Source organism: Vipera ursinii (genome assembly GCF_947247035.1).
Source record: "Vipera ursinii genome assembly, chromosome: 2".
Lineage (NCBI taxonomy): Eukaryota > Metazoa > Chordata > Lepidosauria > Squamata > Viperidae > Vipera > Vipera ursinii.
In genome coordinates this window covers 184,690,656-184,718,446 of record NC_139513.1, presented here as the reverse complement: position 1 = coordinate 184,718,446, position 27,791 = coordinate 184,690,656, and the positions used below count along the sequence as shown (strand labels likewise).

Below are 27,791 nucleotides of genomic sequence, written 5' to 3'. Positions count from 1 at the left end.
GAAAGAGTTCCCTGTCATGGAGGCATCCATGCCTGGATTGAGCTCATGGATCATTCCCAGAGGGAGCTTGAAGAAGGAGGCAACAAGAGAGAGAGCAGCCCCTGAGCAGAGGTTTTTATGGGTGTCCCCAGCCCCTCCCTTACCAATGAGAGTGAGGGGGCTGGAGGGCCATTAACTCTCTCCAATGGGGCTGCAGGGGCCAGAGACCCCTGACCCACCAGTGGGAGCAAAGAGGCATCTTTGCTCCATCTGATGAACTTTTGGGGAACTGCCATGGCTGGCACAAAAATATCTAACAATTCCCCTTCTTGCCAGACAATGACAGCGACCAGTGAATGTATGTGAGGGGGTGAGCAGGTGTCATAGACATGCATATACACGTTCAGAAGACCAAACACAAAGGCTTACACAGAAGGTTGTGCCGGTCAATGGGTACAGGTTTGGTGAACAGGTCAGCTATCTGGTCAGTTGTATTACAATGCTCAACATGTATAAACCCCATTTTGGGGTTGCCTGACATTTTTATAGCGTATGTCTATGTGGCGGGACCTAGAGCCCACTGCATATGCCCCCGAGATTGCAATTGCAGCCGTGTTATCCTCTTGAATTTGGATGGGCAGAGGAGGAGGTGCCCAGATGCTCGTTATCAGAGCATCGAACCAAATCAAATCGTTGGCCGTGTCTGACAGGCTGGCATATTCCGCCTCGGCCGTGGAGCAAGAAACAAATTTTTGCTGCCTAACATGCCAATGGATAGGACAGCCATTTAGCAATATGAGGAAACCAGAGGTGCTCCATCTACTCTTGGTGTCAACAGCCCAGTCTGCGTCCGAGTAAGCGGAGAGCTGGGCCGGCTTCCCCTTCTCTGGCTCCAGCACAAGGAGAGCATCGGTCGTGCCCCTGAGGTACCTAAGTACCCTCTTAACAGCAGTCCAGTGGAATTCCTTTGGGTGTTCCACATGCCTGGACAGTAGATTCACAGCTAAAGCTATGTCAGGCCTGCTCCAATTGCTGATATATAGCAAGGAGCCAATCACAGATCTGTAAAGCTTATTATCTGTGAACTCAGGACCGTCCTTGTGAGTGTGACTGTAATAGTCACTTTGTATCAGGCTACGCGTTGGGTTAGATTCTGCCATTTTGCATTTGGCCAATAACTCCTCAATCTTTTCTTTCTGAGATAGGGCGAACCCCTTCTCAGTGGCCAAGATGTGCACACCCAAGTACCTGTCAACCCGCCCCAAAGACCTCAGGGTAAACTTTTCCCCCAGGGCCTTGGCAAATTTATCACACCCTTCCTTGTCAGGCCCTACATATAGGAGGTCGTCCACATAAACTAACACCCGTTCTGTGGTACCCTTGGAGTTGCGTATGAAAACACATTCATCTGCATGGGATGCACTGAAACCAACTCGTTCTAAACTTTTTCTAAGGCAGTCGTACCATAGTTTTCCCGACTTCTTGAGGCCATATAACCCTTTTCGGAGCAGCCATGTGTTTCCCCCCTCCTGCTGGTAGCCAGGAGGGGCCCTCACATAGATCTGCCGGTCCACGTTGGCGTGGAGATAAGCCATCTGGATGTCGAATTGGAAGACTTCCTCCCCCAGACCGGCTGCAGTTACGAGGGCGGCCTTGATGCTCTCTGCCCGGATGGTTGGAGAGTAGGTCTCCCCGTAGTCCTCCATGTAGCACTGGGCAAACCCCTGAGCTACCAAATGGGCCTTATACAGGTAGAGGCCATTGGCAAGTGGTTTAGCCTTGAAAACCCACCTTGTGCCAATGATTTTCCTCTCCTTTGGTGGTTGCTGGGGGTTGAAGACCTTGAGCTTTTCCAGGCTCGCCATCTCCTGCTCCATCGTGAGCTGCCATTTCTCCTGTTCTTTGATGGGCAGCTCCTGGATGTCAGAGAAGGATTTTGGGGTGACCACAACGCTGTTGACGAACGTGATGTGCCCAATGTCGATTCTTTTTGGCGGGACTCCTTTGTTGGACCGCTTTGATCTCCTGACCTTCTGCCACTCACCGCCCTTTTCTTCTGTGGGTTCCATGTCTGCTGGCATTTCATAATTGGGACGTGTAAACCCTCGGTCCCAGGTGCTGGGCATTACAGGTCTCTGAGGCATCACTGGGGGTGAAGACGGCGTGTCATTCCCCTTGGGACTTGACGGCTCATCCTCCCCATCTGAACCAGGTAGGATGACATCTTTGTCTTGTTCCTCACTTTCGTCGGTGGCAGGGTATGTGGTCGTCTAAGGTGATGTCGTGGTCGGTGTGTCCTTGCTGGGTCGGTTGACATATGGGCTCAGATCATTTGAGTGAATCTGGGTCCAATTGGAGTCCTCTTCGAAGGAGGCAGATTGGGAAGTCACAGTCCTGCCCCCTTCTCCCAGGAAACTGTAGGCCTTGGAGCCAGGAGCATAGCCCAAGAACCTTAGTCTCTGGGAGACAGATCTCCCCTTCTTCCGCAGTTGCTTGGGGATGTGCACCCAAGCATAGGAGCCAAACACACGCAAGTGTCCCAGACTTGGCTTCCTACCGTGGACCAGGAAATATGGGGTCTGGTCCACAACGCTGCTCCAGGTGCGGTTTAAGGTGTAATTGGTGTATTTTACCACCTCTGCCCAGTATGATTCTGCGACCCCAGCGTCCGCAATCAGACTACGCACCATAGTTTGTAGGATTCCATTTCTTTGCTCTGCCACACCGTTCTGAGCAGGAGTGAAGGACGCTGTAAGAAAATGGCGGATGCCCTTACGCCTTAACCAGTTCTGGAATTTTCAGGACATGAACTCAGCCCCGTGGTTGCTCTGCAGTTGTGCGATCTTGGTCTTATACTGGGTCTCTACAAAGTTGTACAGTGATCTTATGGCGTCAAAAGCTTCGGATTTTTCTGTGAGGGTATACACGTGGCCGTACCGTGAAAAATCGTCAACGGCAGTGAGAAAATACTGTCTTTTCCCTAGGGATGGTGAGAATGGCCCAACCAAATCAACATGTACTATTTGGTATGGGTATTGAGTCTTACACAGTGACACCTTAGGGATGGGGGCAGCCTTCCTCTTTGCCCTCTTACAGATGGCACAGTCCAGGAACACCTCACAATCCTTGAGCTGGACTCTCTCAGCAAACTCTCCCATCTTTTTAACCACAGGGAAGCTCGCATGACCTAATCTTCGGTGTAAGAGATGGGCACACCTATCGTGGTGCGGCTTCCCCACTGACACCCTCTTGGCTCTGGTTGCCTTGAGCAGTGCTTTAGGTGCCTGCTGAGGTTCGGGTTTCTTGTCCACACTGCCCTTGGAAAGCCGTGGGGCTGGCTGAGGTGGCTTGTGTGCAACCGCTTCAGCCTTGCGCTCCTTAGACAGCCTTGGGGCTGGATGTGGGGGCTTTCTCTCTTTCCGTGCGCAGGCCTCTTCTGAGGTGGCACCCGGTGGACTGTCCTCTGTGGCTGGGTTCTCAGGGGAGAAGTATGGCAAACCATTTATGATGGCAATACTTCCAATGACCCTCTGGTTCCAGGTGACATGACCTCCCCCTTTGCGAAATAAAACTTCCACCCTATCATCGTCACATAATTTGATAATGCTTAACAGATTGTTGGCAATGGAGGGAGCATGTAATACCCCTTCAACATTTCCCAGCCCCAGTACAGAGACAGTGCCCTCCCCAACAACCAAAGCCTTATCACCATTGGCCACCTTGACAGATGAGTTAATTTTCTTTAACCTTTTAAACCCTTGTTTCATATTGGTAATGTGAGATGAAGCTCCAGAGTCCAGTAACCATAAGCCAGTGGGGCTATCAGCCTTTGTGGTGGGGGTGAGGTCACAAGTACACACAAAATTGCCCTTGGCACTACCTTTGCCCCCGCCATGCCCCCTTCCTTGCCCCTTGCCTCTTCCTTGATTGGGACCACGCTTGGTGGTGGTGATGGGGGCAGTCCTTCTTCAGATGCCCCTCAGAGCCACAGATGAAACACTTAAGTAGAGCATTAACCTGCTCTGAGTTGTGGTGCCTCCTGCTGGCTCGCTGAGTGGTGGCTCTGGCGTATTCTCCTGCATCTCTACGCCTCGTGTCCTCCTCAATGAGCCTCCCTGTGACGTAGGACAGAGTCATGGCTTCTTTCATTGTCCCCTCCAGTGAAACAATGAAACTGCTCCAATTTTTGTCCAGGGAAGCCAGAATGACAGCGACCATGTTCGCCTCAGGTACAAGGTAGTCTCTGAACATCAGTTCTGCCCTGAGCGCCTTCAATTTTCCCAGGTGCTCGGCCATGTTAGCCCCAAACCTCAGCCTGGTGGTGTAAAACTCAGTTGTGAGTCTGGTGATCGAACCGATGGTGTCGCTGTTGAATAAATTGTATAATAACCCCCAAACTTCACCAGCTGTGAGCCCATCTGGAATGCTGGGGTACAAGTTAGCATCCAGTGAGCTCAGTAGAGTGGTATATGCTTGTCTATGATACCACTCTTCTTGGGGTCCCCAGGGAAGAGGTGGGGGATCCAGAACCATCTCTAGAGTCCCTTCCTTTAATAGACATATCTGCACTTCTTTACTCCAACTGCTGTAATTGTCCCCCCCAAGATGCAGTTTTGCAAAATTATTTGGGAGGGCAGAAGCAGGTAAAAGGGAATTTTCCTTAGCTCTTTTTCCATTTCTATACATCTGTGAGTTCTCCATTGAGGTGAATGGAAAAGGGATCCCTCTGCTGGCAGGTGGTGGTATTTTTCTCTGATTTTTGGATGGCCCCGACTGGGCATGCTCAGAACTCATTTGAGCCCAGGAGGCGGAGGGAGCGGATGTCTCTCTCTCTGTGTCTCTGGGCCAGGCCCAGGCCTAGGCCTGCAGGCCGGGATTTGGGCCAGAAGAGGGGCTGAAGGCTGCAGAAGCCCCGAAGATTCCTCCTGAAGCCCCCCCGGCACTGGAACACTCACCGGGGGGCGAAGACTGCAGGATGGGGCCGGAATGGCGCAGAAATGCCCAGGATCGCCCGGAGGAGCCCATTGCTGGTCCTGAAGACCCTGGAGGCGGCTGAAGAAGGCACTGGAGTAGGGGCCTCGTCTGGAGGCCCCCCCAAAGACCATCTGGCAAGCAGGGCATCTGGGAGGCAGCAAAAAGTAGGCCGGAGGGCCCGGGGGTTCAATGGGGGCGCTCTGGCGTTGCAAGACATAGCTGGGAGGCTCCAGGCAGATAGGCCCCGGGGAGATGGTTGGAGGCCCCGGAGCACCTCCGGGAGGCTCCTGGGGGTAGCGAGGGAGGCTGGCTACCCCCGATGTCGAGGTCGCGGTCGTTTTGGCCTCCAGGACCTGGATGGCTGCTTTAAACCCTGCTGTAGCAGTCTCGGCTGGACAGGCTTCGATGCCATCATAGGACTTGAGGCTTTCCGGTGGGGAAGACCGGGTGGTTTCTGTGCCTCTTCGGCTGGATGCCACTGATTGCTGGGCCTCGAGGCTTGGCTGGGGCCTATCAAACTACGTTGGTGTCCTGGGGGCTGCCATCTTGCTTCCGGTTGGCCCCGGAAGCTGCAGATCACAGTTTGGTGGGAAATTTCCTGCCAAAAGCTCCGGGGCCCCGGGGTTCCCCAGGGTGGCCAGTGCCATGTTAGGGGGCCTCATGGGCGCTGGGGAAGGACTTACCTGGTGTCCAGAGGCCCCCTGAGCTGGCATCCCTCGTGGAGAAGCTTGTGGCATCCTTCGCGGTGCAAGGAGCATTCGGAGCAGCTCCCTGCATTCTTGGTCCACGCTGGGTGTGGCCTGGTCCCTGGCGGCTTCCCCGGTGTTTGGGCAGTCTTGGGTGGACTGTAAGCCTTCCACGCTTCCCTCTGTGGCTTGCAGCTGTAGGGAGGCATGCGAAGGGGTCCCTGTCACTCCTCTGGGGGAATAGAGGTCATCTGTATTCTCACCTGGAGCGAAGCTTGCGTCAGGGGCTGGATGCAGGGCTGCCATCCTTGATTGAAGACTCCTGGTTACAATCGAGGATCTCCTGCCATCCATCTCAAATGGGTTTTTGCTGGAACCTCCAGGCATCTTGCTTCTAGCTGCTGTCTTGGAAGCGTTGCCTCAAACCATCCTCGGCTACCAATTTGTGAGATGGCCTCACGAGACCGATGGTTTGTTGAGGTGCTTCCAAGAAAAAGGCAGCACGCAGGGATGCAATCAGATGAAGCTTTATTTAATGATAGAGTAAAGGGAAAGAGTTCCCTGGCATGGAGGCATCCATGCCTGGATTGAGCTCATGGATCATTCCCAGAGGGAGCTTGAAGAAGGAGGCAACAAGAGAGAGAGCAGCCCCTGAGCAGAGGTTTTTATGGGTGTCCCCAGCCCCTCCCTTACCAATGAGAGTGAGGGGGCTGGAGGGCCATTAACTCTCTCCAATGGGGCTGCAGGGGCTGGAGACCCCTGACCCACCAGTGGGAGCAAAGAGGCCTGATGACCTTTTGGGGAACTGCCATGGCTGGCACAAAAACATCTAACACACTGAAAGTTTTTAAGAAGAGATTGGCCAGCCATTAGTCTGAAATGGTATAGGGTTTCCTGCCGGAGCAGGGGGTTGGACTAGATGACCTCCAAGGTCCCTTCCAACTTATTATTATTATTATTTAACCTCGCCTATGTGGATTGCCCCCTTCATGGATTACTGCCTTGTCGTGGCGAAGGGGCTTGCGTAATTCAATGAAGCTATGAGCTATGCCGTGCAGGGCCACCCAAGATGGAAAGGTCATAGCAGAGAGTTCTGACAAAACGTGATCCACTGGAGAAGGAAATGGCAAACCACTCCAGTATCTTTGCCATGAAAACCCTATGGACAGTACCAAAAGGCAAAACATAAACGCTGGAAGATGAGCCCCTCAGGTCGGAAGGCGTCCAATATGCTAATGGGGAAGAGCAGAGGGTTAGTACTAGTAGCGCCAGAAAGAATGAAGCGACTGGGCCAAAGCCGAAAGGACGCTCAGCTGTGGATATGTCTGGTGGTGAAAGGAAAGTCCGATGCTGTAAAGATTCTTTCTCCATAGGAACCTGGAATGTAAGATCCATGAATCAAGGAAAGCTGGACGTGGTCAAACAAGAGATGACAAGACTAAACATCGACATCTTAGGTATCAGTGAACTAAAATGGACAGGAATGGGTGAATTTAATTCAGATGACCATCAGGTATACTACTGCGGGCAAGAATCCCTCAGAAGAAATGGAGTAGCCTTCATAGTCAATAAAAGAGTAGGAAAAGCAATACTGGGATACAATCCTCAAAATGACAGAATGATCTCAGTTCGAATCCAAGGCAAACCATTCAATATCACAGTAGTCCAAGTCTATGCCCCAACCACTGGTGCTGAAGAGGATGAAATTGACCGGTTCTATGAAGCCCTACAGCACCTTATAGAACTAACACCCAAAAACGATGTCCTTATCGTCATGGGGGATTGGAATGCTAAAGTAGGAAGCCAAAAGATAACTGGAATAACAGGCAAGTTTGGCCTTGGAGTACAAAATGAAGCAGGGCACACGCTGATAGAATTTTGTCAAGAGAATATGATGGTCATAGCAAACACTCTTTTCCAACAACCCAAGAGACCGCTTTACACATGGACATCACCAGACGGTCAACACAGAAATGAGATTGACTATATGCTCTGCAGCCAAAGATGGAGAAGCTCTATACAGTCAGTAAAAACAAGACCAGGAGCTGACTGTGGCTCAGACCATGAGCTTCTTGTTGCAAAGTTTAGGCTTAAATTAAAGAAAGTAGGGGAAAGCGCTAGGCCACTCAGGTATGAATTAAATCATATCCCTGTTCAATATACAGTAGAGGTGACAGATAGATTTAAGGAATTAGATCTGATAGACAGAGTACCTGAAGAACTATGGACAGAGGTTCGCAACATTGTACAAGAGGTAGCAACTAAAACCATCCCAAAGAAAAAGAAATGCAAGAAAGCAAAATGGCTGTCTGAGGAAGCTTTACAAATAGCTGAGGAAAGGAGGGAAGCGAAAGGCAAGGGAGAAAAACATAGATATGCCCAATTGAATGCAGAATTCCAGAGAATAGCTAGAAGAGATAAGAATGCCTTCTTAAATGAACAGTGCAAAGAAATAGAAGAAAACAATAGAATAGGGAGGACCAGAGATCTTTTCAAGAAAATTGGAGAGATGAAAGGAATGTTTCATGCAAAAATGGGCATGATAAAGGACCAAAATGGCAGGGACCTAACAGAGGCAGAAGAGATTAAGAAGAGGTGGCAAAATTACACAGAAGAACTATACAAGAATGTATAGTGATATACATTGATATACATTAGTGATAATCACAATGAGGTGGTCACTGACCTCGAGCCAGACATCCTAGAATGTGAAGTGAAGTGGGCCTTAGAAAAGCTGAGCAACAACAAAGCTAGTGGAGGTGACAGTATTCCAGCTGAGCTATTCAAAATCTTAAAAGACGATGCAGTAAAAGTGATACACTCAATTTGCCAGCAAATTTGGAAAACTCAAGAGTGGCCACAGGATTGGAAAAGATCAGTTTACATTCCAATTCCAAAGAAAGGCAGTGCCAAAGAATGTTCAAACTATCGCACCATTGCACTCATTTCTCATGCTAGTAAAGTTATGCTTAAAATTCTACAAGCTAGACTCCAGCAGTATGTGGATCGAGAACTACCAGAAGTACAGGCAGGATTTCGAAGAGGCAGAGGAACTAGAGATCAAATTGCTAACATACGCTGGATCATGGAGAAAGCTAGAGAGTTCCAGAAAAACATCTACTTCTGCTTCATTGACTATGCTAAAGCCTTTGATTGTGTGGATCATAACAAACTGTGGCAAGTCATTAAAGAGATGGGCATACCAGACCATCTTATTTGTCTCTTGAGAAACCTATATGCGGGTCAAGAAGCAACAGTGAGAACTGGACACGGAACCACTGATTGGTTCAAAATTGGGAAAGGAGTCCGGCAAGGCTGTATACTGTTGCCTTGCCTATTTAACTTATATGCAGAGCACATCATGAGAAAGGCAGGGCTAGATGAATCAAAAGTTGGAATTAAGATTGCCGGAAGAAACATCAACAACCTAAGATATGCAGATGATACCACTCTAATGGCAGAAAGTGAAGAGGAACTGAAGAGTCTCTTGTTGCGAGTGAAGAAGGAGAGTGGAAAAGTTGGGTTGAAACTAAACATTAAGAAAACCAAGATCATGGCATCCGGCCCTCTCAATTCCTGGCAAATAGATGGGGAAGAAATGGAGGTAGTGACGGATTTTATTTTCCTGGGCTCCAAGATCACTGCAGATGGGGACTGTAGCCAAGAAATTGAAAGACGCTTGCTCCTCGGGAGGAAAGCCATAGCAAATCTAGACAGCACACTAAAAAGCAGAGACATCACCCTGTCAACAAAAGTCCATATAGTCAAGGCTATGGTCTTCCCAGTTGCAATGTATGGCAGTGAAAGTTGGACCATAAGAAAGGCTGAGCGCCCATTTTATCATACAGTCTTTAACAAGTTCTGTTTCTGAGTCAATATCTATCAATGCAAGATAAAATGGGCCCAGAATATTCAAGAAGTTATTACAATGGACACGTGGGAAAAGATCTGGGTGAGGAACGTAAAATTTACGCAAGCCCAAAACCTAAGAGAGAACTTTTATAAAATGTTTTATAGATGGCATTTAGATCCTAAAAAGCTTGCAAGTATGTATCCGAATTATCAACCTAAATGTTGGAGGTGTGGTGGCGAAGATGCAACGTATTATCATATATGGTGGACCTGCAAAAAGGTTAAGGCTTTTTGGATAAAAATTTGGTGGAATATGCAGAAGATCTTTAAGCAAAGGATAAAGTTTTGTCCGCAATTGTTTTTGTTGGGCATAATTACAGATGCTACTGTTGTGGACATTAAGTTGATGTTGAACTTAATTACAGCAGCAAGACTCTTAATAGGTCAATATTGGAAAAAGGAGGAACTGCCGACTATAGAAGAATGGACTCTAAAGGTTTCTGACCTGGTGGAAATGGCAAAGATTTCGACTTACTTGAAAGATCATTCGCAAGAACGTTATATTATGGAGTGGAAAAAGTGGATTGATTATATCCAGAACAAATATGGGACTAAAAAGTTTCATTTAGCATTTGAATAAGTTTTCTTTTCTTTTTTCTTTTTTTTCTTTTTATATGTAATATTAGTATTGCTTGTAGTCATTTTATATGAGCTAGAGGGCGATAGAATTAATAGTTTATTGTTGTTAGCATATGGATGTTTATGATTGTTCTTTGTTTTTATACCTTGTATTTAGCTCTGGGAAGTCGGGGGGAGGGGGGAATGGGGGAGGGATAGGGAGGGTTAGGTAGGGGTGGGGGGATTGTTAAAGATAAAATGTACTGTAAAACTTTTCAATAAAAAAAAAGAAAGGCTGAGCGCCAAAGAATTGAAGCCTTTGACCTATGGTGCTGGAGAAGACTCCTGCGAGTTCCTTGGACTGCAAGGCGATCAAACCAGTCAGTCCTAGAGGAGATCAACCCTGACTGCTCTTTAGAAGGCCAGATCCTGAAGCTAAAACTCAAATACTTTGGCCACCTAATGAGAAGGAAGGACTCACTGGAGAAGAGCCTAATGCTGGGAAAGATTGAGGGCAATAGAAGAAGGGGACGACAGAGAATGAGGTGGCTGGATGGCGTCACTGAAGCAGTAGGTGTGAGCTTAAATGGACTCCAGAAGATGGTAGAGGACAGGAAGGCCTGGAGGAACATTGTCCATAGGGTCGCGATGGGTCGGACACAACTTTGCAACTAACAACAACAACATGTGGATTGCATACAAATATTATATAATTGGTAAATAAAGGTAGAACATATGTTAAATATACATCAAATGATGTATATTTAAGGACCTTCAGTCCTTCCGCCGTGACCTGAAGACCTGGTTGTTCGAACAAGCAGGCCTGGACTGACTACGATTTTTAATTAGACTTTTATTGGGTTAAATTGTTTTGTAATTTTGTATTTTATTGTTTAATTCTCTTTTAATTTTTTTACTCTATGTTTTTTAATTTTTATTGTTCTGAGCCGCCCTGAGTCCTCAGGGAAAAGGGCAGCATATAAATTTAATAAAATGAAATGAAAATGAAATGAAATGATAATATGCTTCCCTACAAACGGAGTCCACCGTTTCTCAGATAGTCGGGTGTGAGTCTCTCTTTGTGAGATTTGGTTCTGGGGCGCAGTTGGGCTTGCTGCTGGTGTACATTTCGCCTAGTCGCACAGCAGCAGCCCTGCCCGAGCTGCTCGATATCCTCTCGGGTTTGGTGGTTGAGTTTCCCAAACTTATAGTTTTGGGAGACTTCAATCTACCATCCCTGGGAGGTTCATCTGAGCTAGCTCGGGAGTTCATGGCTTCCATGACGGCCATGGACCTGACGCAAGTAATTTCAGAACCAACTCATGAGGGAGGCCACACCCTTGACCTGATTTTTTTATCTAGACGGTGGTTGGATGATCTTGGTGGGGGCTCTCCATTTATTATGCCCCTGTCATGGACCGATCATCATCTCCTGCGGCTGGTCTTCTGTTTTGCCACCCCCCGCCGTGGGGACACGGAACCAATTAGATGGTACCGCCCCAGACGCTTAATGGATCCTGATAGATTCCAAGCGGCACTGGGGTCCCCACCTGCCTCCATTGCTCACAGCTCGGCGGATGCCTTAGTGGAAGCCTGGGAAAGGGCAGCCACTGAGGCACTTGACCGGGTTGTACCCTTGCGGCCCCTGACCCGGCGCAGATCCCAGCAAGCTCCATGGTTCTCCGCGGAGCTCCGGGAGATGAAGCGTCGGAAACGGGGCCTAGAGAGCTGTTGGAGGTCTAGCCGATCCGAACCCGACCGGTTGCGGTTAAGAACCTATATTAGGTCTTATCTCGCAGCGATGAGGGTGGCGAGGTGTAATTACTTCTCCACCCTCATCGCGTCCGCAGATAATCGCCCGGCCGCCCTGTTTAGGGTGACTCACTCACTTCTTAATCAGGAGGTGAGGGAGGACCCCTTGCAGGGTCGTGCCGAGGAATTTAGTCAACATCTGTCGGATAAAATCGCTCGGATTCGGACCGGTTTGGACTCCAACTGGGCGGAGTCGGGCGATCAGGACACGGGCGGTCTTGTCAACGTTACCTGGGAAGAGTTTGACTCTGTGACCCCTGATGAAGTGGACAGGATTATGGGGAGGCTGAGCTCCTCCACATGTTTGTTGGACCCGTGCCCTTCCTGGCTGGTTTATGCAGCTAGAGAGAGGACACGAGGCTGGCTCCAGGCGGTTATATCTGCTTCCTTGAGTGAGGGCTATTTCCCCACCGTCTTGAAGGAGGCGGTGGTGAGACCTCTCCTCAAGAAGCCTGCCTTGGACCCAGCTGTTTTGAACAACTTTCGTCCAGTCTCCAACCTTCGCTTTCTTGCGAAGGTTGTTGAGAGTGTGGTGGCGCATCAGCTCCCTCTGGTCCTGGATGAAGCGGATTATCTGGACCCCTACCAATCGGGTTTCAGGCCCGGGTACAGCACGGAGATGGCATTGGTCGCTCTGGTGAATGATCTCTGGAGGGCTCGGGACAGGGGATATTCGTCTGTCCTAGTCCTATTAGACCTCTCGGCGGCTTTCGATACCATCGACCATGGTATCTTGCTGCGGTGTCTCAGGGGATTGGGAGTGGGAGGCACAGTTCTTCAGTGGTTCTCCTCCTATCTTCTGGGACGCTCGCAGTCGGTGTTGGCAGGGGGGCAGAGATCGGCCCCTAGGTCTCTCGTTTGTGGAGTTCCTCAGGGGTCGGTTCTCTTGCCTCTCCTGTTCAACATCTATATGAAACCGCTGGGTTTTGGAGTTGGGTATCATCAATATGCCGATGATACCCAACTTTTCTTTTCGACCCCAAACCACCCCAGTGATGCCCTCGCTGTGATGTCCCGTTGCCTGGAGGCGGTTTGGGTCTGGATGGGGAGGAACAGACTTCAACTCAACCCTGACAAGACTGAGTGGCTGTGCATTCCGGCATCCCGGGACATTCAAAATATTCCATCTCTTTCTATGGGGGGTGAGCTCTTACCCCCCGTGGATAGGGCTCGCAACTTGGGAGTCCTCCTAGATTCACGGCTTACCCTGGAAGATCATATAGTGGCTGTGACTAGGGGGGCTTTCGCCCAGGTTCGCCTGGTGCGCCAGTTGCGGCCCTATCTGGACCGGGATGCCCTTGCACGGTCACTCATGCGCTCGTGACCTCTCGCCTTGACTACTGTAATGCTCTCTACATGGGGCTTCCCTTGAAGACCACTCGGAGGCTCCAACTGGTACAGAATGCGGCCGCGAGAGTTGTCTTGGGAGTTTCCCGGTACTCCCATGTTACACCTTTGCTCCGCGAGCTGCATTGGTTACCAGTTGTCTTCCGGGTGAGGTTCAAGGTCTTGGTTATGATCTTTAAGTCCTTACATGGCATGGGTCCGGGTTACCTCGGGGACCACCTGCTGCCGGCGTCAACTCCCCTCCGCCCTGTGCGTTCCCACAGAGAGGGCCTCCTCAGGGTGCCTCCAGTCAGGGAATCCCGACTGGCGGCCCCCAGGGGGAGAGCCTTCTCTGTGGGCGCTCCGGCATTATGGAACCAACTGCCGGTGGAGCTCCGGATGGCATCAGACCTCCGAACTTTCCGTCGTGGCCTGAAGACCCATTTATTTGAATTAGCTGGTCTGGCCTGACAGGGGATTTGGGTTTTAAATTGTTGTTTTAGAATTGTATTATTGTTTTTAACTGGGCATTGATTTAATCTTTTTTAACTTTTGTATTGTATTGTATTGCTATTTATATATGCCCTGTGAACCGCCCTGAGTCCCTAGGGAGAAGGGCGGTATACAAATTAAGTAAAACAAACAAACAAAACAAAGTCAATTCTTGCTCAATGACAGACCAAGGAGTTAACTCGGAAAGGCAAGAGGAAAATCTAGAAGAGATCTGTGCAACTTGTAGAAGGGAAAGGCCCACACTGATAAATTAAAAATCTTTGTGGTCTGCAAAGGAATGCTGGTGGGCTAATCAATGATTTGGTGACTAGAGGAGCATCTACAGTGTTGGAGCTTGTGGTCATGGTAAGCCATGGGGCACTAGGCAACATGACTTTCAGGGCAGTGGTGATGATTTTATTACTTGTTTTTTTTTAAAGTCTGTGCTTGGTAGGCTGCATGTACAGGCCTGGTCTAGAATTTATTTTGGAGCATTCAACTATCAAGAGCAGGCATGTCAAACTCATTTTGTTTGAGGCAACTTCTTATAAAAGAATTGCCGTTAATTTGTTTTAATAAAATAATTTAAATCAATTTTTCACTTGATTTCAAATTAAATGAATTATATTGGTTGACAATGAGATTTTTTTTAGTACAATTGCTAAATGCAATAAACTGGTTTTAGGTATATATTACTGGAAGGAAAAAGCAATCCCTGTTGCGTTACTGATCCCAGAGAAGCATTTGCATGTATGCAGGTATCCTTAGGGTGCCATAGTTATGGATGAGAAATATTGGTTGCAAAGTTGGCATTTCTGGATGTAAAACAGATATTTTGGACTTTTTTTTTGTTTCTTTGCATGTTTGATATTTTTAAAAAGGCATATGCTACTGACTACACTTATGCACATATGTAACATCTTTTGCTAGGATACAGGATCACTGCTTGTCCAAAATTTTAATATACAGATAATATCACCAGAAATTATTTTAGCCTTTTTAATAAATGTTGTTATTGATGTTTAGCTCACCAGGGAAAACATCATATATTGTTATGTATATATTAGGTTAATTATTTAAAGACTGAAGTGCAACATAACTAGATTCTAAATAATCTATTTTTCAAAACACACAACAGTCCAAACAGTAAAAGTAAAGTCCAAATTAAGAATATTTCATTCTTAAGATTTTTTTTTAGATTCGAGCTTCCGGTAGCGCTGCCGCGCCGAATGGCGGCGTTCTGAAGCCACCCGATCCTGGGAAGCGTCAAAACGCCCTGAGGCAGCGAAAATCAGCTGTTCCGCGGCGCTGGAGCTTCTTCCTTGGGAGAAGAGGGAGAGGCGAGCCTGCCTGGATAGAGGTAGAGCTCCCCTGTGATTCTCCCAAGCAGTTTGGGGGATAACAGGGTGAGCCCCCTCGGAGCCCAGGCTTTCTCCGCTCCCAGGACGTTTTCGCTCCAAAAGGAGTGGAACAAGACGCAACAACTACACCTGTTGCTTAGAGGGGACTGTGAGTATTTTGTTCCTTTGGAAAGCAGGCAGAGCAAAGCAGGAAGATCTGAATTTATAAATTGGATTTCAACTTTAACTCAGTTTCATTATCTTCTTCAAGTTTCAAGTTTGAAATGGAGTAAAAATGGCGCTGGAATGTTTCTCTCCTGCGTGAAGAGACTGTGTTTGAAAATTGTTATATTTTGCTACAAAGTAAGAGATACAATTTGCAACTGACTTTATCCAGTATCGGATTTTGTGTATTTGAAAGCCTGTTCCCTATTCTTCTTATTGAAGATTAAGAACTTTGAGAGAATTGTTATTTCTTCTCCCCCCCCTTTTTTTTCTTTTGAACTCTGATTCTGCTGGGTGAAAGAGGAAATTGAAACTTAAGAGATGGCTGCGAGATGTGGGGGAGGGCCCCCGCTCTCTAAGAATGTTATCTCGTCACCTATACCACAAGCTGCAGGGCAGACTTCGATGAAACCTACAGTACAACCACCCTCTCCCCCACCTCCTGCATTTACACTGACAGACATCCAGCAAGTTGTGATGCAGTCAACGCAAGTTTTGCAACAAGAAATAAAGAATCAAAACAACCAGATGAGGGAAGATATAGTGTTTGCACTCCAGGGCTTAGCTGCACATATAGAACGCCTGGATGTTCGTGTGGATTCAGTTATGGAGTATGTGGAGAACTTGGAAAATAAAATTATTGATGCTGAACAGAAGATTGATAGAGCAGAGGCCAAGATTGACAGAACAGAAAACGAGGTTATTATATCAGAATATAAGAACATGGAGTTTGCTTTGCGTATCAGAGGCCTCAAAGAGAATCCTAAAGAAAATCTGGAATGGGAAATAGCACAAGCAGTGGCTCCTGTTTTGAAATGGGAACCTGAAGAACTACTTAAGGAAATGGATAAGATATTTAGGGTTAACTCCTGGATTGCTAGGCAAAAAAGTCTACCTAGAGATGTAGTGATTTATTTTTCCAGGAGATCAACCAGAAATTCTATTATCCAGGCTTTTTATCGGGAAAAATTTCAGATTGCAGGCCAAGATATTATGATTTTAAAGGAGATACCCTCAAAAATTCTTAGAAAGAGGAAAGATTTTGCCTTTTTGTCTGATGAGCTTAAGAAGCGACAAATCCAGTTCAGATGGGAAATACCTATTGGAATTGTGGTAAATCATGCAGGGACCAGATACAGACTGGATACAATCTTAAAAGCAAAAGATTTCTACACTAAGGTCCTGAAAGCAGGTTTACCACCATCTCCCCGAATTAAAAGAACAGAAGCTAGACAAGATGATAAACAATTGAGTGAAGGGGCAATGTTATTGCCCCTTGAGGAGACGCAGAAGCCGGAGGCCATGGAGCAGAGTTTGGCATTAAAGGAAGATCTAAAAGATCAGAGGATGACAAGAGCTGCACATAAGCGTATGGAAAAAGAGCAAAAACAAAAGCCTGTAACTGGTCCAGCTACACAAGATGCGGTTGTTTCAGAGCCTGTGGGAGGAGCACGTCCTAAGAGAGCAACAGCTGATCTTCAGGCCTTGTTCCAAAGGCTCATGGTCACCAGAGATGGTGAAGTTCCTGACATGGAATGTTAATGGGTTAAATTCACCACAGAAAAGAAAGAAAGTATTTTTTATCTGAAACAACATAAAAATGACATTGTTTGCTTACAAGAGACACATATTGCATTAAAAGATCAAAAATATTTGATTAATTCCCGATTGGGAACACATTTTGCATCTTTTGCTCCGGACAAGAAGGCTGGAGTGGTTATTTACTTAAGAAAAGACTTTTCAGCAAGATTGATTGAATCGGATAAACAAGGGAGATATGTTAGTATTGAATTAACATTACAAGGAAAGAAAGTTCTTCTTATTGGATTATATGCTCCAAATTAGCAACAGCAAAAAAAATTATATTTTTACATCAGAGACTAATTGAACTGGATTACAAATCTGTTATTATGATGGGGGACTGGAATGGGGTTTTGATGCCATCTGAAGATAAGAAGTGATCTTCTAAAAACTTTTTTAATTCAAAATTGCCTAAAGCTTTTTTTGATTTGAAGGAAGATCTGGAATTAAGAGATGTATGGCGGGAAAGGAATATGAGAGACAGAGATTTTACTTTCTTTTCGGACAGACACAAATCTTTTTCCAGGATTGACTTCATTTTGATTACTACTGATCTTTCCTCTTCGGTTAAGAACGTTAAGATTTTTCCTAGGACAATGTCTGACCATAGTCCTGTTTGGTTGGAGTTCTTTGCTGAAGACACTAGTAGGAGATCCTGGAGGCTAAATGAGAATTTATTTACAAATGACTTGTTCTTGCAGAAATGTAGAGAACATATGAAAGAATTTTTTGTCATGAATATGCATAAAGGTACCTCGACGGAAATGGTTTGGGATGCTAGTAAATCCTATATGAGAGGGGTTTTGATTTATATGAATAATGCTTATAGGCGTAAGCTAGTGCAAAAACGTTTAGATATTGAGGAAGAGATTAAAACTAAGGAGAAAAAGTTCATTTTGAATCCATTGGATAATAATTTAAAGATCTCAATACATTTATTGGAAGAACAATTTAATATGCTATTGGCTGATCAAGTAGCAACTAATTTGCATTATGCCAAACACAATACTTTTTGTAACGCCAACAAGCCTGGTAGATGGTTGGCTTATCAATTAAGGAAGAAACAGAAATTACATACTATAGACAAAATAGAATATAAAGGAAAAGAAGTCTACCAACAAAATTTGATTAAGAGGAGTTTTCTAGATTTTTACTCGAAATTATATCTAAAGAGAATATACAAGCTTTAGATGTAGACAAGTATTTACAGGGAGCTCATTTTCCAAGACTTTCACAAGAACAACAACTTGAGATGAATTGCCCAATTACATCAGAAGAAATTTCTTTAGCTATTAAACAGTTGAAATTGGGCAAAGCTCCGGGAACAGATGGATTAACAGCAATTTATTATAAAAAGTTGTTGCCTGAAATGATTGAACCCTTAAAGATTTTGTTTAATGAAATTCAGACTGGAGGCGCAGTTCCTCCATCATGGAGGACAGCTTTTGTATCGTTGATCCCAAAGGAGGATCAAGATCTTACTCAACCTAAAAATTATAGACCTATATCGCTTTTAAATACAGATTATAAGATTTTTGCTAAAGTATTGGCTAATAGATTAATGCAAGTTTTGAAACAAATGATTCATAGTGATCAATCGAGATTTATATCTGGGAGGTATATGAAATATAATGTAAGACAAATTGTTAACTTGCTTGAGTATTTGGATAAGAACAACCAAGTCTCTGCAGCATTGATATTTTTGGATGCAGAGAAAGCCTTTGACCAATTGAATTGGCAATTTTTATTAAGAGTTGTTGAGGAGATGAATTTTGGAGAAGGTTTTCTACATGCTATTAAAGCTATATATCAACAACAAACTGCACAAATTATAGTTAATGGGGGATTAACAGAGACTTTTAAAATTGAAAAAGGTACAAGACAGGGTTGCCCCCTTATCACCATTATTGTTTGTTTTAACATTAGAGATTTTACTAATTAAAATTTGAGAGTCCTCTTTGATAAAGGGAATTAAAATAAAACAGAATGATTATAGATTGAGAGCTTTTGCTGATGACTTGGTTGTGACAGTATCCCAACCGTTACAGTCGGTTATAGACTTGATGGAAATTATAACTCAGTATGGTAAGGTTTCTGGGTTTAAGGTGAATAGTAATAAGACTAAGATACTATCCAAGAATTTATCTATGAGTGAAAGGGATATGTTATCTAAATTAACAGGTTTTGAAATAGTGAAGAAGGTTAAATATCTAGGAGTATATATTGCAGCCTCAAATGTAAAATTGTATAAGAATAATTATGAAACACTATGGTTGAAGGTACAAAGGGACTTAAATAATTGAAAAAAACTACAATTATCATTACTGGGAAGAATTGCAGTTGTTAAAATGAATGTTCTACCAAAGTTTCTCTTTCTGTTTCAGATGATACCTATATTGAAAAAGGATGCCAACCTTGATCAATGGCAGAAGGGTATTAACGAATTTATCTGGATGGGGAAAAAACCAAGAGTTAAATTCAAGATTTTACAAGATGCCAGGGAAAGAGGGGGACTCAAGGCGCCGAATTTGAAATTGTACTATGATGCGGTTGCCTTGACCTGGGTTAGTGATTGGCTTAATCTAACTAACAAGAGAATACTTCATCTTGAGGGATGGGATTTGGTATATGGATGGCATGCATACTTGCTTTATGATAAGAAGGTAGACAGGGCTTTTAAATCCCATATTCTTAGAAGTGCTTTATTGCGTGTCTGGAAAAAGTATTATTATAAGTTAAATTATAAAATACCGATTTGGGGAATTCCTGGACACATGATAGAGGGCGTATCTATGGGAGTGAGTATGGATATGGTTTCTTATAAGGAACTACTTAGATTGCAAGGGAATGATTGGCAACTTAAACCAGTAGAGGAGTTAAGACAAGAAAACATAAGTTACTCTTGGTTTCAATATACCCAATTGAAAGCTAGGTGGAAGTCAGATCAAAAGGTTGGCATCACAACTACAGATCAAAATTTAGTAAAGCAAATTAGAGATTCAAATTGTGCACATATAAAGAGGATATATAATGCTTTAATTGAATTGGATTCGGAAACGGAACTGGTTAAAGACTGCATGATAAAGTGGGCACAAAATATTCAGGAACCAATGTCGCTGGACACCTGGGAGATAATTTGGGTCAGAAATGTTAAATTTACCCAGGCTCAAAATTTAAGAGAAAATTTTTATAAAATGTTTTATAGATGGCATCTGGATCCCAAGAAGCTGTCCAATATGTATCCTAATGTACAGTCTAAATGCTGGAGGTGTGGTAGTTTAGAAGCTACCTATTTTCACATGTGGTGGACTTGTAGAAATATAAAAGCTTTTTGGATTAAAATTTGGTGGAACATTCAAAAGATTTTTAAGAGAAAGATAAAGTTCTCCCTGCAATTGTTTTTATTGGGCATTGTTGTAGATTGTGATGTTAAAGAAACTAACTTGATGTTGAACATGATAACGGCAGCACGGTTACTGGTGGGACAATATTGGAAGAAGGATAGTTTGCCCACTGTAGAAGAATGGGTGTTTAAAGTTTCGAATCTTGCAGAAATGTCTAAGATTTCTGCTTATCGGAAGGATCATTCACAGGAAAGATATATTTCAGTTTGGAGGAGATGGATAAATTATATTCAAAACAAATATGGGACCAAAAGGTACCATTTAGCTTATGAGTAGTGGGATAGTGGGATATTGTTATTGGTACATTGTTTGTAGTTATGTTAAAAGAGAGTTAAAGCGCATTATGAATTTGGTTAATTGTATATTATGCATAATTTTTATTTAGAATATGATTATTGTAACTATAATCCTGTATTTAGCTCTGGGAAGTGGGGGGGGAAAGTGGGTGGGTTTGGGGTGGGAGGGATTTGGGGATATATTGTAAAATTTTGTTTTTGTAAAACTCTTTAATAAAAAAAAAAGATTTTTTTAGATTCAAAATAGTTTTCAAGAGTGTACAAAAGATACTATGTTTTTTCTAGAATCAGCTAAATTAAACATATTGCATTGAGAAAAATGTTTCTCATTTCTTTCCTGTTACCTTTGATTTCATTGCAGAGATGTTAACATAAGAAATAGATTAGTTATCTGATTTTACCTTCCAAAAGACAGAAGCAGATGAAAAATGTGTGGTTCTTTCCTGTTGGCTTTTCTGAATTAGCTGTTTTAGACTCTAAAAGTTTAGTTCCTAAAGAAGTAATCCTGTAAATAATTTTAATGTCCTCTTCTAGTGCAGGCTCTTTTATGACTCAAGGATTTCAACTCCCAGAATTCCTGAGCCAGCATGGCTCAGCTTGGAAACCTCTCCCTTTCCTCTCAGCATGGCTGGCTCAGGATTTCTGGGAGTTGAAGTCCTCGAGTCATAAAAAAGAGCCAAGATTGTTAGCCCTGCAATAGGCTTAGGAAAACCAATAAGGGAACTGGGTTGTTTTTTCCTGCAAAAAAAAAGGTGCCGGAACACCGTTCTGAGAGTTCTATGAGAAAAAAAACCCTGCTGGTAACCCATTCTCTTCTCCCACTGATGCTTTCTCCACTCCTAGGGTTGGTGGGGGCCTTTGGGATGTTATGTTCGCATGATCCCCCTCTGGGAAATTGAGCTTTGCCATCCTCCAATTTACCCAGGTTTTCCATTTCTTTAACCATTCCAGCCCTGGGATCATTGGGCATTCCATGCCTGGAGTCCCTACAAACGTTATATCTTTCTCATGGTTCCCCAAGGACAGGTTGACTGGTAAAGTGGTTAGGGTAGCTGGCACCCCCCTGCTATAGACCCATCTAACTGGCCAAAGGAGATTCGTTGTTTTAGTCTCCTCACTGGAATGCCCACGTTCCCCACTAGTGTTGGGCTAATGAGGCAGTGGGTGCAGCCAGAGTCTATTAAGGCCTTCACTTTGACAGCTTTGGGCATGGAGGGTGCTAATATAGTTACTGTCTTGAGGATGGGTTGAATGGATCCACTTACCAGGGGTTTGCCCTCCAAGCTGTCATCTGAGGTGCCCTCCACTCCTGCGGTTTAGGTTGGAGTTCCCTCCCCTCATTTGCCAGGGGTTGGGGACTCCACAGTCTGTATCCCCCACATGGCAGGTTCTTTTGGTTTGGCTGGGGACATTCCTGATTTCCTGGCTGGTGATGGTTGTGGTTTGCAGTGAGGGGCTTTTGAGTGGCATTCTACAGTGTGATGCCCCTCTCTCCCACATTTGAAACAGCCCGTTGACTTCTTGGCCAGGGCCGTGGTTTTGCTGGCTAGCACATCGGCTCAGGAGGTGAGCGGCCCCATGGTTTTCCTCTGCAGTGCCTCTTCAGGAGATTGATCTCTGCTTCCTCTGCCAGGATGTAGCATTCATCGAGTTGGCTTGGCTTCCCACGAGGCAGGCAAGCATCATATAGATTGTAGTTTAGCCCGTCTTTGAAATGGCTAAGGAGGATGTCAGCTTGTTCAGCTTGTTGGCAAGGGCCCGGAATTCTTGTGTATATTCGGCTACCGGACGTCTGCCCTGCCTCACTGTTTTGATTCTCTCACGGGCCTTCTGATCAGCCAGGGGGTCCTCAAATTGCCTTTTCAGAGAGGACATGAAGTGGTTGAAGTCATTGAGCTCTGGGGTGTTTGAATCATGCAGGTTTACCACCCAGTCTGCAGCCAGTCTGTCCAGGGCGGATCACACCATACGGCTTTATCACTAGGGATGTCCTGTCCATATTCTTCCATGTAACTGAGGAAAAACCCCAAGTGTGGCAGCTCCCCCCTGAATTTCGCATCCAGTGGTGGGAATCTTTGAATGGATCAGTGCCTTTGCTGCTGGTGTTATTGTCTCCCATACTAACTGCCATCTGTGGGTCGGTGGGGAGTGGGGCTGCTGAAGTGGTAGCTGAGGGTTCAGCAGATGTCCCCGGGAGTACAGGTTCCGATCCCCACCAGTGTCTCTCCAGCTGCATCTCCAAGTGTTGGTGCAGCCGCGGGGCTCAGGTTTCTCCTCCCCTAGAGAGCCGAGGGCTGTTTTCATCAGGTCAATAGCTTTCTCTAGGATCTTGTCTGAGTGTGGTGCACAACCTCCCCTCTGCTAACGTGCTGGGATTTCTCCATCTCTTGCTTCCATTCGGGTTGGTGGCTGCCCCGTCTCAGGGTCACCTTTCTCAATATCTTTTCCCACTTGCTTTTTTTTCCAACACTCATCGACCACCGAGATTTGTGGTCACACGTCTGCACCACTTCTTCTCCTGAGTAGTATGACATTTCAGATCGCGACAGCTGGTGGGATCTCGGTCAGGGGAAAGGCTCCTTTCCACAGGGTTTTCTTTCTTCCCTGCCTCATTGTCCAATATTTTATTTCTTGCAAAGTCCCCCAGTAAGGTTCTTCCTTCCAGGTTGACTATTATTGCAGATCCTGTCTAGTGTCTGGACCTACTTCAACCCACATCTTAAGAAAGCATAAGTCTTGGAAACAGTTTCTTCCAAGCAGGAACTTTTATTAAGAATAGGAGATAGCAGGCATAATAGACAGGTTCTGAGGGATTCCCTTACAGATTGATATTTTAAAGTGTCCCTAGGCAAACCTCACCCCATAGTTCATCCGGGCAGTTCAGACCAGCCAATACCCAGGTAGTAAGTCCATTGTTGGAAAGGGAAGATGACATCAATCTGGTTCTGTTTGCAGCATGATCATTCCACAGCTCTTCACACCTCCTTTTGAGGACGGAAAAATAAACCAGATCCCGGAGGTTTGTATCTCTCCCCCCGCCTTTTTTTCCTAGCTGCCTGCTAAGGGAGAAAAAGTTCAGAGAGATGCATAGTATAGGAGGCAATTTGTTACATTGTAATGGATAGCAGACACAAGGCGAATAAAGAAAAGGTTACATTGTGGTTAATAGAGGAAGTAAAAGCAATAAAATCTGCATGAATATCCCCTCTCCCCCTTGGGAGTATGGTAGAATCCAGGGAAGGTGAGATTTGGTTTTAGATCAGAGGAGATAGTTAGAAATGAGATATAAATGGATTCTGACACTCTATTTGTTCCTTTAGTTTTTCTTGCCTAGGTGTAGGAGTTTGCTTTTCTTCACATTAAAATTCATTTTGTTGGATACGGCCCATTGTTCAAGTTTGTTAAGATCTTTTTGGATCTTGAGTTTGTCTTCTGGGGTGTTGGCTACTCTTGACAGTTTGGTGTCATCTGCAAATTTGATGAGTTCCCCTTCAATTCCCCACTGGTTACTTCTCTCCATGTGGATATAGTGCCACTGAGGACTACTCATTGAGTATGGTTTGTCAGCCAGTTACAGATCCATCTGGTGGTGATGTTGTCTATTCCACCTTTTTCTAGCTTACTAAGGAGTCGGTTGTGATCTACCTTGTCAAATGCCTTACTGAAATCTAGGTATACTATGTCCACTGTGTTTCACTGGTCTACTAGTTTAGTTACTTTATCAAAGAATGAGATCAGATTTGTTTGGCATGTTCTGTTTTTATCCAAATCTGTGCTGGCTGCTAATTATGACTTGGTTTGCTTCTAGTTGTTCACAGATCTATTTTTTTATTATCTTTTCTAGGATCTTCCCAGGTATTGATATTAAACTGATTGGTCTGTAATTTCTTGGGTCCTTTCCCCCCCCTTTCTTGAAGTTGGGGACCACATCAGCCCTTTTCCACATCAGCCCTTTTCCAATCCTTGGGTAATTTCCCAGTGCTCCAGGATTTGTGAAAGATGTGGTGTAATGGTTCTGAGATAACATCTGCCAGCTCTTTCAGAACTCTGAGATGTAATCTCTTGGGTCCTGATGATTTGAATTTGTCACGATTGGATAGGTCGGTGATGGTGAACCTTTTAGAGACTGAGTGCCCAAACCGCAACCCCAAACCCACTTATTGCAAAGTGCCAGGGCCGTATCAGCATTGTGGTGCCCTCAGGAGTGGGTGGGTGTGGCCCACTGGGTGGTTGTGGATACGGTGGTCACTGCAGACTAGGTGGGCATGGCCACCTCAATGTTGCTCATTGGGAGGATGCCTGTGGGGGCTGGGCAAGGTTGGGGTAGATCCAGGGGGGATCTCTGGTGGGTAAGGTGGTGGGCAGGAGGCTTGGCCTGCGGTGTGAGACAGGGGCAGGGCAGGGCTGCCCTTGCCATGGGGCAAGGCAAGGCAAGGCAGGGGCCAAGGTGGATGCTGCCTGACACCATCAGCCCCTGCACACAGAGACCAGCAAGCACATGGGGGCCGATGGTGTTCATCAGCAGCCACAGCCTGCTGGACCCTCGACTAGCACACTCCGGACCTCCGATGCCCACTGCCAATAATGGGCCAGCCCTCCAGCAGCAGGCAAAGTAGGGGAGGGGGAGGCACATGATGCAGACCACCGGACATGCGTACTACATCCCATCTGTTTTTGCTTGTGGTTGGAGAGCAGGTCACTGCTGGTCATCTCCTCCGGCCCCCTCACAGATCTTGCCCTTGGCCTCCATGTGGAGCCTGTTCCCCTTGTACATCTGATGCACCATGGCCCCGCCTCAGGCTGCCATCGCCAGCAGATTGCACAAATCCATTAGGCTGCCGTCACTGCCTGGAGTGGCAGCCTCACCCAGCACCAAGGAGGCAAATTAGCTGGCTAGCAAGCTCAAGTAGAGGTAGTGTGCTCAAGTAGAGGATACCCATGCCCAGCAAGCCAGAGGCCATCCCGAACGAGAAAAGCCACATCCCCATCAGCACCATGCCCCCCCCAGTCCCAGCTAGGATTGCATGCCTCCCCATCTCTGCTGGACCTGGGTTGCTTTCCCCACTCGGGATGGCCTTTCACCTGCTGGCCATGGGTGTGCTCTACTACCTCTATGTGGAGCTTCCTAGCTGACCACTTCACCTCCTTCATGCTGGGTGGGCCTGCAGCTCTGGGTGGCTGCCTAATGGACATGTGTGAGTGGCTGGCGGCTGTGGTAGGTACTGAGGTGCACTGCACAAAGGGAATGCGCTCCACCTGCAGGCCATGGGCAAGAGTCTTGAGGGGGTCTTGGGGTGGAGTAGGCATGTCTGATGGTCCCTGAACTCCATATGTTGCTGGTGCCACCACAGTGCTGCTGCTGGAGGGCTGGCCTGGTTTTCACAGCGGGCTATGCAACCCCTGCTGCCAGATGCTCTCGGCCTCCGTGCGCTCACCACAGGTGGAGCGCGTTCCCCTCGTGCATCTCAGTACCTACCGTGGCTGCCAGCCACTCGTGCAGGTCCATTAGGCCACCACCCAAAGCTCCATGCCCACCCAACATGAAGGAGGCAAAGTGGTTGGCTAGGAAGCCCCATGCAGAGGTGGTAGAGCGTGCCCAGAGCCAGCAGGCAAAAGGCCGGATCCCCATCGGCGTCATGGCCACTCAGGCCCAGCAGAGATGAAAAGGGGCATGAAATCCTAGCTGGGACTGGGGGGCCATGGCATCAATGGGGATCTGCTTGGGGTGGCCTTTGGTTTGCTGGCTGTGGACATGCTCTAACACCTCTACTCGAGCTTGCTAGCCAGCCGCTTCTCCTTCTTTGTGCTGGGCGGGGCTGCCACTCTGGGTGGCGGTGGTGGCCTAATGGACCTGCACAAACTGTTGATGGTGGCAGCACGCATGTCCACAGAGAGGGCTTTGAGTGCTGCCTCTGGCACACATGCCATAGGTTCACCACCACTGGGATAGATGTTCTCTTACCATTTTCTTGCTTATTTTGATTTTTGTTTCTAGGCTATCTTTTGCAGTGTTTTTTTTTTTTGCTGTGTTGGGCTATGGTTTCTTTTTGTGTGAAGACTGATGCAAATTATGAGTTAAGCAGCTCTGCTTTCTCCGTTGTCTGTAATTTCCATATCATCTTCTCTCTTTAGTGGGTCTATAGTTTCCTTGACTCTTTTCTTGTTGTTAATATGTTGGAAGAAACTTTTTTATTGTTGAGTTCTGCTGCGAGTCTTGTCTTGTTCTCTTTAAATTTGCTTATGACCTCATGAAATCCTATTAAAAAATTCTGTTTCCAGAGTTCATTGGATAATTAACTGGTTTCAAGATTTGGGATCTTGATTGTTGCTAATTTACTGACAAGTGTATTCAGATAGCATGAAGTAAATAAACAACACAACGTGTAACATTTAAATCTCACTGATTCCCTCAAATGCAAAATCCTTTTGGTGGAATCTTTTGGTGTATCTGAGTTATTAAGACAAGAGCAATCATCTAAATAATAAAGTTCTGATTGTGAGAATATAAAAATTAGCCCTCTATTTCTATGACATTAATATTTTCTTGAACTCCTTTTACTTTCAAAGCTGTTCCAACACAAACTGGGTCCATCTCTGGTACATCTGGTAAGATTAATGAGAAAAGTTTCTGTGTGATTTATTATGCTTTGAATTTGTTGACTGAACTTTTTTACTTTTAAAATATAAAATATGGTAATAGAAACAAGACAAATAGTAACTCAAACATAAACTACTACAACAAATAAGAGAATATTAAGAAACTTATCCACACATATACACAGTCAAGGGAACTGGATATCTATTTCCTAAAAAAAGAAGGATTAGGGGTGACATGATACCTGCCTTCCAGTACTTGAGGAGCTGTCACAGAGGAGAAGAGGTCAACTTATTCTCTAAAGCACATGTGTCAAACTCACCACGTCACGTGATGTGTCGTGATGCATCGTGACTTTTTTTGCATTGCCGGAGCTGAGGGTGGGGGTGGCCTTTGTATAATGCAACCGGATTGCGGCCCGACAGTTTGATACCCCTGCTCTAAAGCATCAGAGGGCAGGATAAGAAGATAAAAGTAAGATCCAACCTAAAACTGAGAAATTTCATGACAGAGAGAATAATTAATTGATGGAATGGCTTGCGTCCAGAAATTGTGGGGGCTCCATCGCTGGAGGTTTTCAAGGAATGTTTGGACAACTATTTGTCTAGAAT

General features: G+C 45.7%; 1 protein-coding gene and 1 long non-coding RNA gene across 2 annotated transcripts in view; one reads left to right on the top strand and one right to left on the bottom strand.

Moving 5' to 3' along the window:
• The window catches only part of LOC310635498, an 838,887-nt gene that overhangs the window by 547,868 nt on the left and 263,228 nt on the right, over positions 1–27,791 (bottom strand). The gene's annotated exons all lie outside the window — the stretch shown is intronic.
• TMEM52B (transmembrane protein 52B) overlaps positions 1–27,791 on the top strand; it is a gene marked incomplete at both ends in the record, with an annotated part of 88,649 nt that overhangs the window by 23,502 nt on the left and 37,356 nt on the right. The window contains one exon of the mRNA XM_083354500.1: positions 27,153–27,191. Coding sequence (XP_083210626.1) covers positions 27,153–27,191 — 39 coding nt within the window. The remainder of the gene's footprint in view (positions 1–27,152; positions 27,192–27,791) is intronic.